Source organism: Chaetodon auriga, chromosome 6 (assembly GCF_051107435.1).
Source record: "Chaetodon auriga isolate fChaAug3 chromosome 6, fChaAug3.hap1, whole genome shotgun sequence".
Classification (NCBI taxonomy): Eukaryota; Metazoa; Chordata; class Actinopteri; order Chaetodontiformes; family Chaetodontidae; genus Chaetodon; species Chaetodon auriga.
Genome location: NC_135079.1, coordinates 22,554,496 through 22,568,630, shown reverse-complemented (window position 1 = coordinate 22,568,630; position 14,135 = coordinate 22,554,496). Strand labels below are relative to the sequence as shown.

General features: G+C 40.7%; 1 protein-coding gene across 1 annotated transcript; it reads right to left on the bottom strand.

Moving 5' to 3' along the window:
* Window positions 1-2,018: 2,018 nt before the first annotated feature.
* Window positions 2,019-11,945, bottom strand: LOC143322330 (myosin heavy chain, fast skeletal muscle-like). Its single transcript, XM_076733458.1, has 39 exons — window positions 11,739-11,945; window positions 11,522-11,665; window positions 11,266-11,422; window positions 11,145-11,172; window positions 10,945-11,053; window positions 10,757-10,849; window positions 10,607-10,670; window positions 10,427-10,525; window positions 10,229-10,332; window positions 9,963-10,101; window positions 9,699-9,817; window positions 9,384-9,533; window positions 9,115-9,285; window positions 8,722-9,022; window positions 8,542-8,615; window positions 8,349-8,436; window positions 8,095-8,212; window positions 7,890-8,013; window positions 7,644-7,780; window positions 7,301-7,556; window positions 6,973-7,215; window positions 6,713-6,889; window positions 6,489-6,634; window positions 6,305-6,395; window positions 5,822-6,211; window positions 5,585-5,711; window positions 5,380-5,498; window positions 5,099-5,295; window positions 4,673-4,856; window positions 4,391-4,556; window positions 4,111-4,235; window positions 3,696-4,004; window positions 3,400-3,603; window positions 3,164-3,289; window positions 2,896-3,066; window positions 2,677-2,781; window positions 2,489-2,584; window positions 2,244-2,375; window positions 2,019-2,039 (listed from the first exon to the last, which is right to left on the bottom strand). The coding sequence occupies exons 1-39, from the start codon at window positions 11,943-11,945 to the stop codon at window positions 2,019-2,021; spliced, it is 5,811 nt and encodes a 1,936-aa protein (XP_076589573.1).
* Between the last annotated feature and the right edge of the window lie 2,190 nt (window positions 11,946-14,135).

Below are 14,135 nucleotides of genomic sequence, written 5' to 3'. Positions count from 1 at the left end.
TTATTTTTTGTGTTAAATGTTAAGGTTGCATTGCATCTCTTCCTCCATGTCTCTTCTCCTAATCTCAACTATTCAGCCCGATCCAGGCAGTAATGCAGTTCTTCAGTAGCAACTTCCAGTCGCTACTTCATTGTCTCCAGTTAGGTTATATATGAAATAGAGAGCACATTAAATTTACAGCGATCAGTGATGGCCCTCTTGGTCCCTCTCTACCTATTTCAGAACAACCCTTAAATTTCTGCCACCTGTTGACTGACAACACCATACTTTGATTTCAAAGCAATTTATTGAGCAAGAGCTATCAAGCTTGTACTGACTTAAAAAATGCACATGCTTAATAAAATCAATGTTTATTTAACATACAGAACTATTTCTTCAAGTGTGAAATGAGTAAAAGTTGTTGTGCACACCTAGCTTTAGCCATTGTAGACAGGATAGTTAATTTAACATGTGTAATTGATTAAAAAATATTGCTTCTCCTCACATTGTACTGCATAATAGTGTTGTATATTCAGACTACTGTTCCTAGGCTCCTAGGCATCATAGTAATTAAAGTAAGTGAACAATTTCATCACACACACAAGCTTCATAGGCCTTCTTCCACACTGAGACTGGAATAGCATTCATTGCATTGAATGTGTGGTGCTTACAAAGCAAGAGTTAAATGTGGGAGACAAGCCAAATAGGGTTAGATGACAGCTGACGCTGACATGAGTTTGGCATTTGCAACTGGTACATATACAGCTTATGTTTCAGGTTTCTATCAGCAAAGGCACATCTTTAATTTGTGATAATCTCTTCTCAAAATTAGTAACTTTAATTTTAGGTCTTTTGACAAACTTTTTATTATTGATTTGGGTGAATTATTGAAGCATACCAGTTAATGTTATAATACATATGTATTCTAATCCTTCTCTGAGATTGTTTGATTAAAAAAAATAAAAAGGTTAAATTCTAAATACTGTATAGTAAGCAGAGCAACAATTAAGATGTCAATAGTTTCACAATAAATAAATAATAAAAAAAAATATATAACCACTAAGAGTGTAAGAGATATATCTGTGGTATTCACACTCATATGTCAAGTTATTAACACTTTAACTGACTCAGCAGACAGAGCTTCAAGTCCATTTTTGGCTCCAAGCACATCACTGCACTTTGAATGTCAGCTATTCTGGTTGTTGAGCAATATCTTTTTTAAATGTCACTGACAGTAGTCTTGAACTTGCAGTGTGAAAAATGCTCCGAAAAATTCAGTTGTCACCCCACATTGTGACATGATGTTGTAATTTGTGATCTAAAAAAAACCCCTGTGATAAAAAAGTGATTTACATTCAGAAATAATCATTTATTTTGACATTAAAGTGCACCCAATAATCACTCACACCACACTTCCGACAAATCAATTCTTTTTTTCTGAAAATATGTTTAAACATGTGCGCATGTCGTCAATGCTTTGGTGGAGGTATCAGGACACCGAAAAACAGCTGTTACAGAACAGCTGACATGTGGGAACATGTGATAATGAAATATCAAGTCAAGTTCATGTGCAGGCTCGGCTTTGTGATGTGACTGATTTATGGAAATGTTATGATAATTATATATTGGATTAGGTGGTTAATTAATCTATTTTTCATGCCTGTTTTCCAGGTTAGGGTTAAAGTGACTTGAGTAACACACATGCTTTTTTTTCCCCACAATCCATTTCTCTAACTTCCCCTGAGGAGTACAAAGGTGCTGGTAGGCCAGCTTGGCGATTGCACATCAGGGACAGGTTTATTAACTGTTTGTACTACCTCAACCTCAGATGTTAAAAATGTTAAGGATTGTTTTAGCATTTGAGACCACTGCTTGGCTGAAAACTTTGTGATATATGAACACTGAGTACTGTACAAATCATGGTAAGAAAAGACATGAAAGTACTGCAGACAAATTAAGAATAACTGCTTAATCTTTATTGTTTCAGCATGTATTATATCATATTATATGATTCAAAACAGTGAAACACTCAAAGTGCTTTACTCAGCTGCGTCTTTTCCCTGTAAAAAAAAAAAAAAAAGATAAATGGCTTGCATGAGTTTGATTTTAAAGAGCTCTAGGTGACAGTTAATTTCATAGTATTTAAACGTAATGCTGTGTACTGGTGAGAATATAATACTGTTGTGAATCTACTGTAACTCACTGAAAAAGACAAATCAAAGAATGATGATTTAGTTATTTTCAATAAGATGACATATATTTACCTTGCCAGAGTCACGGCTCTTCGCTCTCATTTTGTTGACCTGGGACTCTGCAATGTCAGCGCGCTCCTCAGCCTCCTCCAGCTCATGCTGGATCTTCCTGCACTTGGACAGATGAACGTTGGCCTGCTCCTCCTGAAATGCAAGAAAAAACATGTAAATGTTCAAAAAGGCCTACTAAGTCGACTGTGCATATAATAACAATGCCATATTATTAAGTTGCCTGTTTTTAAATGTTTTGTCCTTACCGCTTCCTCAGCCTGCCTCTTGTAGGCCTTCACCTTAAGCTGCAACTTGTCAACCAGATCCTGCAGCCTAGTAATGTTTTTCTTGTCCTCCTCAGTCTATAATAGAAAAGAAAGATTTGTATGTTTAACTATTTAAATATGTTAGCTCTGATTTGTACTCTACATGAAAAATCTTAATCTCATTGTACCTGATAGGTGAGCTCCTTCACCCGCCTCTCATATTTGCGGACACCCTTAACAGCATCTGCTCCACGTCTCTGCTCACCCTCAACCTCTGTCTCCAGCTCACGCACCTTCAGAAAACCAGAAAATGTTGATAATATTGAGAACCCATATGTTTTACATGCTTTCTTACATTTGTTCGAATTAGTTGATTTGTTGTGTAAATCTTAACAGAATTGCTTTACCCTAGACTCAAGTTTCTGGAGCTGCTTCTTGCCACCCTTCATGGCCAGGTTCTCAGCCTCATCCAGGCGATGCTGCAGGTCCTTAACAGCGACCTCAAGGTTCTTCTTCATCCTCTCCAGGTGAGCGCTAGTGTCCTGCTCCTTCTTCAGCTCCTCAGCCATCATAGCAGCCTAGAGGAGAGAGAGCATACAATGTTGATCAGAAATACCATGAAAATTAACATATTTTGCCAGGTGCATGATTAGGAACAAAGGATATTAAACCTACGTCAGTGATGGCCTTCTTGGCCTTCTCCTCTGCATTTCTTGCTTCCTGAACAGTGTCATCCACTTCACTCTGGATCTGGACCAGGTCAGACTCAAGCTTCTTCTTGGTGTTCATCAGGCTTGTGTTCTAAAACATGAAAAGATTTAGTTGCTGAAGTCATCACATGCCCAATTTTCACATCATTTAAAAACTGCTTAGATTTTTGAAATATTGAATAAATTATGGCGTTTGTTCACCTGAGAGTGCAGAAGTCCAACACGCTCACTGGCATCCACCAGCTCCTGCTCAGCGATTTTGCGGCCTCTCTCTGTCTGTTCCAGAGCAGCTCTAAGTTCCTCAATTTCAGCCACCATGAGACCGTTCCTACGCTCCACCATAGCAGCTTGTTCCTTGAGGTCATCCTGGGCTCTGACAGCATCATCAAGGTGCAGTTGTGCATCCTGGAGGAAAAATGTCAGGAACATATTCAGAGCATGCCAAAATGTAGGTGTACTGACTATAGTCTGTGCAACAAGTCCATGTGTTACAATACCTTCAGTTGTGCCTGCACATTCCTCAGCTGCTTCTGGGATTCAGCAGCCTGGCGATTGGCATGGCTCAGCTGAATCTCCATCTCATTCAGGTCTCCCTCCATCTTCTTCTTGATTCTCAGGGCATCGTTCCTGCTCCTGACCTCAGAATCCAGTGTGCTCTGCATGGAGTCAGTCACCCTCTGGCTGTTCCTCTTGATCTGCTCCATCTCCTCATCTTTTTCTGCCAACTTCCTGTCCACTTCACCCTTAATCTGGTTGAGCTCCAGCTGGACACGCAGGATCTTAGACTCCTCATGTTCCAGAGTTCCCTAGTGACATCAAGGAAAAAAAACATTCATCTCTGCCTTCAGACATTTTATAAAACTAAAACATTTGTCCCTGGTTATTCAGAGGATCTTCCCACAAGAAATGTACCTCAGCCTCCTCAAGAGCTGTCTGGATCTCAGCCTTCTCGGTCTCCACCTGCTTCTTGGCCTTCTCCAGCTCATGGATGCTCTTGCCAGTCTCACCAATCTGTTCAGTCAGATCTGAGATCTCCTCTGCAGAGAGAGCCATGTGTTTCATATTGTTAAGCTTTAAAATGTAAAATATTAATTACTTAATTCTAATACCTATACATAAACATATGTTTAAAACACAAATGTGTTGAATACGATGTAAGTGTAGTTGCTAATACAATCTGGTAAAAACGTACGTTGCAGGTTCTTGTTTTCACGCTTCATGGTCTCCAGCTGATCCAGAGCTTCCTCATAAGAGTTCTTCATCTTGAACAGCTCAGTGCCCAGAGAACGAGCCTCCTTCTGAGCTCCCTCAAGCTCTGCCTGACCCTCCTCGTACTTCTGTTTCCACTCTGCCAACACCTGAATAACACAATTAATACGGTTCAGTTGATTATGTAGCAACAAAAAGACCATTGAATATGTATTTCACTGTTTGAAAGGTGTGGTGACACAAAGTACTGTGAAAGTACTGTTACCTTGTCAAAGTTCCTCTGCTTCTTGTCCAGATTGGCAGCCAGTCCATTGGCCCTCTCCACATCAATCATGAGGTCCTCCACCTCACTCTGGAGCCTCTGTTTGGTTTTCTCAAGAGAAGCACACTTGGAATTCACAGCCTCAATCTGCTCCTCAGCCTCCTGAAGGCGCTGGGCCAGCTTCTTCCTGTTTGCAGAAGGTAGGATTTGTTTCTCAGTGAAAACCTGAAAGTTCTATTTGTTTTGTTTTGTTTCTTGCAAAAATGAAGTAGAAATACTTAGATACGCAAAACACATAAGAAAGCAGTGCTGCAATGTAAAATGTCTGCCCCAAAAGATGATTCTAAACAAATGTCAAATTGTAGTTTGGATAAGTTTGTTTAAATACAGGTATTGATACAAGCAATTCATTGTTTGAACATTACTCACTTGGCTTCCTCAAGCTCTTCAGTGCGCTGGATAGCATCAGTTTCATACTTAGTTCTCCACTGAGCCACCTCACTGTTGGCCTTGGACATTCCCCGCTGCAGCTCAGCCTTGGCCTCCTGCTCCTCCTCAAACTGCTCCCTCAGCAGATCACAGTCATGGCGGGCTGATTGCAGTCCATGGGCAAGAGCATTCTTGGCCTGGTGTGAGAAATAATTTTCAGTGTGAAAAATGTCTAAATAACAAACGTTAAGTTTGTCAGTATACACTTAATGTTTTCTTACCTTAACCTCCTCTTCAATCTGCCTCTTCAGCTCCTCAATCTGCTGTGTGAAGGCCTGTTTGCCTCTGGTCAGCTGGGAGACGAGAGCCTCTTTCTCCTCAATTTGACGACTGAACTCGCCTTGTGTGAGACATGTCATGACACATTAGTTTGTGCTACGTTTCTCGATAATACAGAACAGATGGTTAGCTGATAACCTTACATACCATTCTCTGTCAGGAGACGTGCTTTCTGTGCACCAATGTCATTGATTTGACGGACATTTTCATCATTCTTGGTCTTCAGTTCGCTAAGTTGGTCCTCAAGTGTACGGCACATCTTTTCAAGGTTTCCCTAATGAACAACAGACATCAGATCAGTTGTCATATTTTATTTGTAGCATGAATTACCTCATGTACTGTAATGCATTTTCTTATTGAAATAACATTTAGTGTATTGTGTACCTTTGCTTTGGCAACAGCCTCCATGTTGCTGGAGAGGTCATCAATTTCCATCTTGTATTCGCTCTTTTCCTTCTCAAGCTTCTGCTTGACACGCTGGAGGTTGTCAATCTGCTCTCCCAGCTCAGCAACACTGTCAGCCTGCTTCTTGCGAAGAGCAGCAGCGGTGGCTTCATGCTGCAGAGTGGACTCTTCCAGGTCACGACGGAGCTTCTGGAACTCTGCTTCACGCTTCTTGTTCATCTCAATCTGAGCAGCTGTGGCACCACCTGCCTCCTCCAGCCTCTCACTGATCTCCTCAAGTTCCCTGGAGAGGTCGGCTCTCTGCTTCTCAACCTTGGCACGAGCAGCACGCTCGGCCTCAATCTCCTCCTCCAGTTCCTCAATACGGGCCTGTTGAATGTAGGTGTGTTGTCTGTCAATAAACTTTGACTACACACAATAGGAAATGATTGCAGTGATGTTTTGTGAAACACAATGTGTCACCTGAAGCTCCTTGATCTTCTTCTGAAGCTGAGCACCCATTGACTGCTCATCCTCAATCTTGCTCAGGAGCTGACTGATTTCAAAGTCCTTCCTGTGAAAATAATGGATAAAGTACATAGTAAGAGCCTATGCAGTTGACCACGATTTTAAAAAGAGAAGTTGTACAAATTCCAAGCAACATTACTTTTTCGTTTTCTCTTCAGATTGCTGCTTGTCATTCTCAAGATCCATGATGGATTCCTGGGCAAGTTTCAGATCTCCCTCCAGCTTCCTCTTGGCTCTCTCAAGGTCCATACGCAGCTTCTTCTCTTGCTCCAGAGAACCCTCAAGCTGAACATTAAAATGAGTTTTTAACTATCATGTTCAAGAGGAATCTTGCTTTGCAAATCCAAGTGACTTTCAACTTACATCATCCACTTGCTGCTCAAGCTTGGTCTTGGCCTTGGTCAGAGTGTTGACCTTGTCTTCCTCAGCCTGCAGGTCATCAAGTGTCTGTTGATGAGCCTCCTGAAGGGCTTTCTTTTCCTTGGTCAGCTTAGCAATGCTCTCATCCTGAGAGGCCATCTCCTCAGTCAGGTTCTTGACCTAAATTAGCAAGAGAGACATTAGGATTACATGGTAATCCTTAAATGTGACTTGATTTGCCAAATATCTTGATATTTGCAAACCTTGTTCTCAGTGGCATGTTTCTCCTTCTCCACTTTGGCCAAGGTAAGCTCCAGGTCATCAATATCCTTCTTGAGCTCAGAGCATTCATCCTCCAGCTTTCTCTTCTTGGCAGTGAGCTCAGCATTGATTTCCTCTTCATCCTCAAGTCTCTCAGTTGTCTCTTTGAGTTTGGCCTCCAGCTGAATTTTACTCTTGATAAGTCCCTCACATCTCTCCTCAGCATCTGACAGATTTTCTGATTCCTAGTTCATATGATGAAATTAGATAGTTAGCACATCAACACTGAAACAACAAGAGAAAGAACATCTGCTGTTGATGTGTACTTACAGATGCTACTTGCAGCTGCAGATCATTTTTCTCCTGCAGAAGGGACACCATCTTCTCCTCCAGCTCCTTCTTCTTGGCCAGAGCAGCAGCCAAGTCTGTTTGCATCTTCTCATAGTTCTCCTTCATCTGGGCCAGCTCCTTCTCAGTCTCAGCACTCTTCAGCAGAGGCTTGATCTTGTAGTACACCTTCATCCATGGCCAGTGTTTGACATTCATGAATGAGCGGACATTGTACTGAATGGTAAAGATGGCATCCCTGTGGACAAGAAATTGCTGTTATTGACAAAGTAATTCTTCATTATTCAATCCACAAGTGTGCGCTCTAAAGCTGTTTTCAACATGCCTCCTCTCTGTCATCTTCACAAACTCCTTTCTCATGAGGTAACCACGACAGAGAGCCTGAGTCATGGTGACCAGAGATGCCAACTTGTCATCTCTCATCTCTTCAAGGGTACCCAGCAGACCAGCCTTGAAGAACACCTGAACAAACAATGAATAGAAATTTGGTGTATGTCTGCACTGTGTACGATACTGAACATTAAACAAGAAAGTTCTCACAGAGAAAGGATACTGCTATCATTGTACTAACCTTGGTGTGTCCAAATCTGTACTGGTCATGATCAACATCAATGGACCCAAGCAGCTTCTCTGAAGCCTTCTTGTTATCAATGAATTGGCCCTCAGGGATGACACTGGCATTCAGCACCTTGTACCTGTTACGAGAGTTAATGGTCAGTGCGAGCATTTTCTTTTAACATTGTGCATTAAAATTGTATTCCAATATCAATTGTTACCTCTGCTTGAAGTCACCATAGAGGATTCTGCTGGGGAAACCTTTCCTGCAGATTCTGATACCCTCCAGCACACCGTTACACCTGAGCTGGTGGATAACCAGGAAGTTCTCCATCAGACCTGTGAAAAAGACATTTCTTAATTACTTCTTTCAGTAAATGGTCTCTTTGTTGAAGCAGCACAAATTTAATCAAACCATGACAACAAAATAAACTTACTCCTCAAAGACTCTATTTAGAGTATGTTTTCTATGTACCTGGAGTCTTTGACTCATTGGGAATCAGGCAACGCACAAAGTGAGGATGGGTGCTCCTCAAGTTGGTCATCAGCTTGCCCAAGTTCTCCTGTAGATCCCAAATAATAACTCTTGTCATGAAATGAAAGAGTTGTGAGTCTGAGCATAAACTGAAATATGATTTTATAACCAAGTTTAAATGTTAAAACGTTACCCTGAACTGAGAGGACACAGTCTGCATAGAACCACCCTTCTTCTTGCCTCCCTTCTTACCACCACCACCACTCTCTGTTGAAAATTGGGAGAAGATATGTTTTGTTAGAACAAGACATGAAATTTACATGAATACATGCTTTAAAATAACAATATGAGTTTACTGTAGTTACTGTCATACCCTCAACAACGGGAGGATACAAATAGGCCAGCAGTTTAACTGAGGACTTCTGGTACAGCTGCAAAACAGACTCATTCAGTGGATCCTTGTTCTTGTCCAGCCAGCCAGCGATATTGTAGTCCACGGTACCAGCATAGTGCACCAGGGAGAAGTGGGCCTCAGCCTTTCCTTTGGCTGGCTTTGGCTTCTCAAATGCTTTGCATTTGCCAAGATGCTGGTCATACAGCTTGTTCTTGAAGGATGTGTCTGTGGCCTTGGGGAACATGCACTCCTCTTCAAGGATGGAGAAGATGCCCATGGGCTTGAAAAAAGTAGGAAGAAGTCTTTAATTAAGGGACACATTAATTGAAATGAAGAAGAAGAATTACATAGAACACAAAATTGAATGGCTACCTTTTCAATCAGCTCAATGCAGGCAGCCAAGTCCATGCCAAAGTCAATGAACTCCCAAATAATACCCTCCTTCTTGTACTCCTCTTGCTCCAGGACAAACATGTGGTGGTTGAAGAACTGCTGCAGTTTCTCATTGGTGAAGTTGATGCACAGCTGTTCCATGCTGTTGAACTGTGAGTGGATAAGTAATTAGCAAGTCTCTTCCAGACAATGAGAGTGATACTGTAATGAAAAGTACTGCCTGCTGAATTGTTGGAAAAGCAGCTCACATCAAAGATTTCAAAGCCAGCAATATCCAGGACACCAATGAAGAACTGCCTTGGCTGTTTAGTGTCCAGCATCTGGTTGATACGGATGACCATCCACAAGAACATCCTCTCATAGATAGACTTGGCCAGGGCAGTCACTGAGTTCAGCACCTGAATAAAAGCAAGGATGTGATGTGATTAAAGGCAGTCAGAAGTTTTGTAAATTGCTGATTTAGTGGTATTCTGAAGTTTTAATGAGGTAAGTGAGACAAAAGAATCAAAAGTGAACCAAACTACAATTCAGACTTCAGGTTTATACCAGAATATCTCAATTACCTGAGGTACAGTCTGTCCCTTGGTGACAAACTCATTTCCGACCTTCACTCTGGGATAGCACAGAGCCTTCAGCATGTCAGCGGAGTTCAGACCCAGCAAGTAAGCAACCTTGTCAGCATCTGAAAATAGTTCAATCGTTTACATTTAATACATATAGTATGTGACCCTGATTGCCGATTATCATGTAACAGAAGCCAGTCTGACAAAGAACTTCTCTTATGTTGTTCAGAAGATATTCAAGTTGCGCTGACATAAAATTCTCACCCTCTGTGCCATCAGGCTCAGCCTGCTCCTCACGCTGCTTCTGCTTGAACTTCATGTTACCATGGTGGAGCACAGCACCAGTCATCTTGTAGATGCTAATCTTCTCTTCACCACTGAAGCCCAGGATATCAATAGCATTCTGTGTTCAAGAGAGGTATCCACATAAAACACTATCACTGTAGAAAATGCATGTAAGAGAGCAGTTTTAATATTGTGTTTAATGAACAAAATGTTTTTTTTAATATTTTGAAGTGAAGATCACTCACATCAGTGGCTTCCAGCTCAACTTTGTCATCAATGCTGGCCACAGTGATCTGACCCATACTACACATGGGGAAGTCGTAGGGGTTGGTTGAGATGAGTGCCATTTCTGGAGATATAAACAAGGGTAATAAGGTCAATAGATTGTTGTATATGAAAACTGTAAGTACGTTTAATGTTGTGCAAGAACTCAATCTGTTTACCAATCAGTTCAGGTTTGTGGTTGGTCATCATCTGGTAGAAGATGTGGTAGCCTCTTTCATCGGGAAGCTGGAATGTCACTCTAGACTTCTCCAGCAGATCTACAAATGATGATCATAAGTCACAGCCTGGCCAATTTTCAATTCTGTTGTTTTACATGGACTCTGAGAATTGTTACTTACATGTCTCAATATCAGCACTAGACAGTTTGCCAGTTGTGCCGAAATGGATTCTGATGAATTTACCCTGTTTGGAACAAATGAGTTTTCAGCATCCCTTCAGATGGGTAATGTGTAACAAGACCTCTTGTGTAGAAATATCTCCATACTTACAAAACGAGAAGAGTTGTCATTCCTCACAGTTTTGGCATTACCATAGGCCTCCAGCAGAGGATTGGCTGCAATAATCTGATCCTCCAGTGACCCCTAAGATCCAGGTTAAGAATTGATATCAGAACATGACTGGAGAAATATTCTATCCTTAAAGAACACTGAATTGCAATCATCAGGCAGTAGCATACTCCTACCTTTGATGTGTCCTGCTTCTTCTTATCTCCACCAACTGAGATTGTTGCAAAATACTGGATGACACGCTTGGTGTTCACAGTCTTTCCAGCACCAGATTCTCCACTGGGTATAAACACAGGCTTTTGAGAATTTGATCAAGATATTTGATTTTGTCAAACAAAGTCAAGAAATAAGTTACGTTAAATGAACTTACGTGATCAAGACAGACTGGTTCTCCCTATCTGTTAAATGACAAACAGCAGGATTAACTCTTTTTTTCTTCAACAGAAACCTCTTATACTGACAAATTCTACATTGTTATGGCAATGACTTACCAGTAAGCATGTTCTGATAAGCGTTGTCAGAGACCGAGAAGATGTGGGGTGGAGCCTCCATACGCTTCTTGCCTCTATAGGCACTTACAACTTCAGCATCGTACACCGGGAGCCACTTGTAGGGGTTCACAGTGGCACAGAACAACCCAGAGTAGGTCTGAAAGTGATAATAGAAATTCAGCAATTAACTCTATATTTCCTTCAAGTATGGCCATTTCGCAATATTTGTCTTTTCTGGATAGGCAGATTGTCTTACGTAGATCATCCATGCTGCATAACGCTCTTTGAGGTTATACAGCACAGAGGCTTCATTGAGATGGGTCATCATGGCCATGTCCTCAATTTTGTCGTACTTGGGAGGGTTCATTGGAGAGACGTCATCTTCTTTAACTGTCCTCTCCTGGAACCGGACATGTATGTGTGAGAACTGATCATATTGAATTCCAAGTTGACTCTTACTTCATGATACCAACCTCTTGAGTGTCCAGGACTTTGACAGTGACTTTTCCAGCATCTTTCTTGATGATTGTTGCCTTCAAGTACAGTTCCTTGGCATCAGCCACATAGCAGGCAGACTTGGCATCAAAAGGTTTGTTTTGAGCCTCAATTCTCTCCTTCTCTGGCTTCCGGAGATAAATGGCAGCTTTGCCATAAATGGCCATCTCCGCGTCCGTACTCATGGTGGCGGCTTATGTCTGTCACAGGTCAAACATATACAGTTTTAGACTGGTATTTTCTATTCATCTGATTTAACAATGCCTAAGTGCCTGGTGTTATCCTGAACAGTTGGCATTTCCACATCATTAGTTTTTTTTTCCTCATTATACAGCTTCAGCTCAGTTAAAGCCTTTCAGACTGGCAGACTGATTGCTGTTGAAGTTAACATTAACCATTATTTGGATTATTTCCAAATTGAGTGAACAACACCTGAACACACATCAAACATCCATCCATCCACCCACTACGTATACTTCCTCATCCTTAAGAGAGTTGTGTGCCACTTGATTTTTGCTGTCACAGAGCAAGAGGCTGGATGCATATGGCACACACAGCTGACACATAGAGATAGACAACCATTCACTCTCACATTCACACCTACGGGTAATTCAGAGTTGTAAATTAATGCAGGCACAGGGAAAACATGCAAACTCCACAACGAAAGTCTCCACCCAGAATGATCTTTCCGTGAGGCTAACCACTGCTCCACTGGGCCACCCATGAATTAAAACATAAAAACCACTTATACATACATTAACTGACATCAGCTGACAGTTGTACATACCTTTTCCTTTCCCCTTGTGAAAAGAATGTTATATTCCACAATCCTGTTGAAAACATTATTTTGTTCGTCAGAGCAGGAAACAATGGAAAATTAATTGTAACTGAACTTGTGCTGACAATCATTTTAAAGTTACAAGGAAAGTACATTTGACTGCAATGAATAAAATTCCATAAATATTTTTCCTTTTATGACACTGTATTTTGTAAACTAAATTCTCAAATGAGCAAGACATTTAATTTTTAAAAGGCATGACATCAGATAATCTCACCACAAGCAGGAACCTCACTCTTCTGCCACGCACTGTGAAGCTCTTCTTGGACTCCTTATATTCTGTTTGGTTTGCTTACAAAGCAAAGCTTCAAGCAGGTTAACACACCAAATATGGTTGGACTGACAGCTGTGCCTTCAAGCTAAATTTGGGAGAATCCCCACCTGAAGTCAGTTGCTTGTGAGTTCTTTGCAAACGTTGAATGTATCTATTCCTATCCATGTAAGCAGTAGATGGAATTATGGTTCATTTACTTAAAAATAAATAAATAAATAAATAAAAAATTACATCCAACACTAAGATGTGATGTCATCACTCTTACCTTAATGTGTAAACACCTTTAATATCATTTCATGTGTACATCATTTTCGTTCACAATTGATATTTGCTTGTTAAAAGCTGTTAGTTGGCTTAAAGTCATTTTTTGTGCTTGTTTAGTAATTTCTTGGCTCCAAATAAACCTGTTTGTGCTTAGGTGAGTAAGTGATTTTGCTTTTATTCAGAATGGGGTCACAGTGGCTCTGGTACTTGTTTTGGCATGATGTTACACTTAATTTTCTGAGCTAATGGCAGCCTTTATAAAAAAATGCAAGAGTTAAGAGCAAAACCCTGCACCTCAGTTCACATAAAAGTTAGGACTATAGCAGGCATCCTTAGGAAGCATACAGGGATCCATCAGAGCTCAGACAGTTTTTCTTTTGAATAATCAAAATAATAATCAGAATAATAATTTTGTCATTGTGATAGTGCACATGTAAATATACCTTTGCTATTTAATCGTTGAATCATTAATAAGCAGAAATGTCTAGAATTTAATTATCTTTCATCTAATTTAAATGCATTTTATTCTACTTCAATTTACTGTAGTTTTAAAATGTGTTATTGTTTTCTAAATCAACTTAACACGATTTCTCAGTGTTGTCACTGTCTCTTCAAATGTAAAGTCAATGTGCTCCCACTTCTGTGGTCTTTTTAGAGGAGATTCAGTCTACATGACAGAGTGACTTTGATTTAGTGGGCAGAGTGAGCCAGTTGTCAGCTAACTTGGGGTGCAATAAGGAACACATGCGGTGTCTCTGTGAGCCACATTTGTCAGGGACCCTCTGTCATACTCCATCATGTAATGTGAGTAGTTTCAAAGATTGCACTGGGTAGGTAAAAGAAGTGGGCATGTCATCAAAGAGTGGGAGGGTGCATGGCTCATCCTGGATTGGTTGACTCTATATTGACTATATGAAAGGAAAGTTTAGAGCAGAACTGTATACTGCTTTAAACTGTAGGGGGCATACTGTAAGTGTTAACAAGACTCAATATTTATTC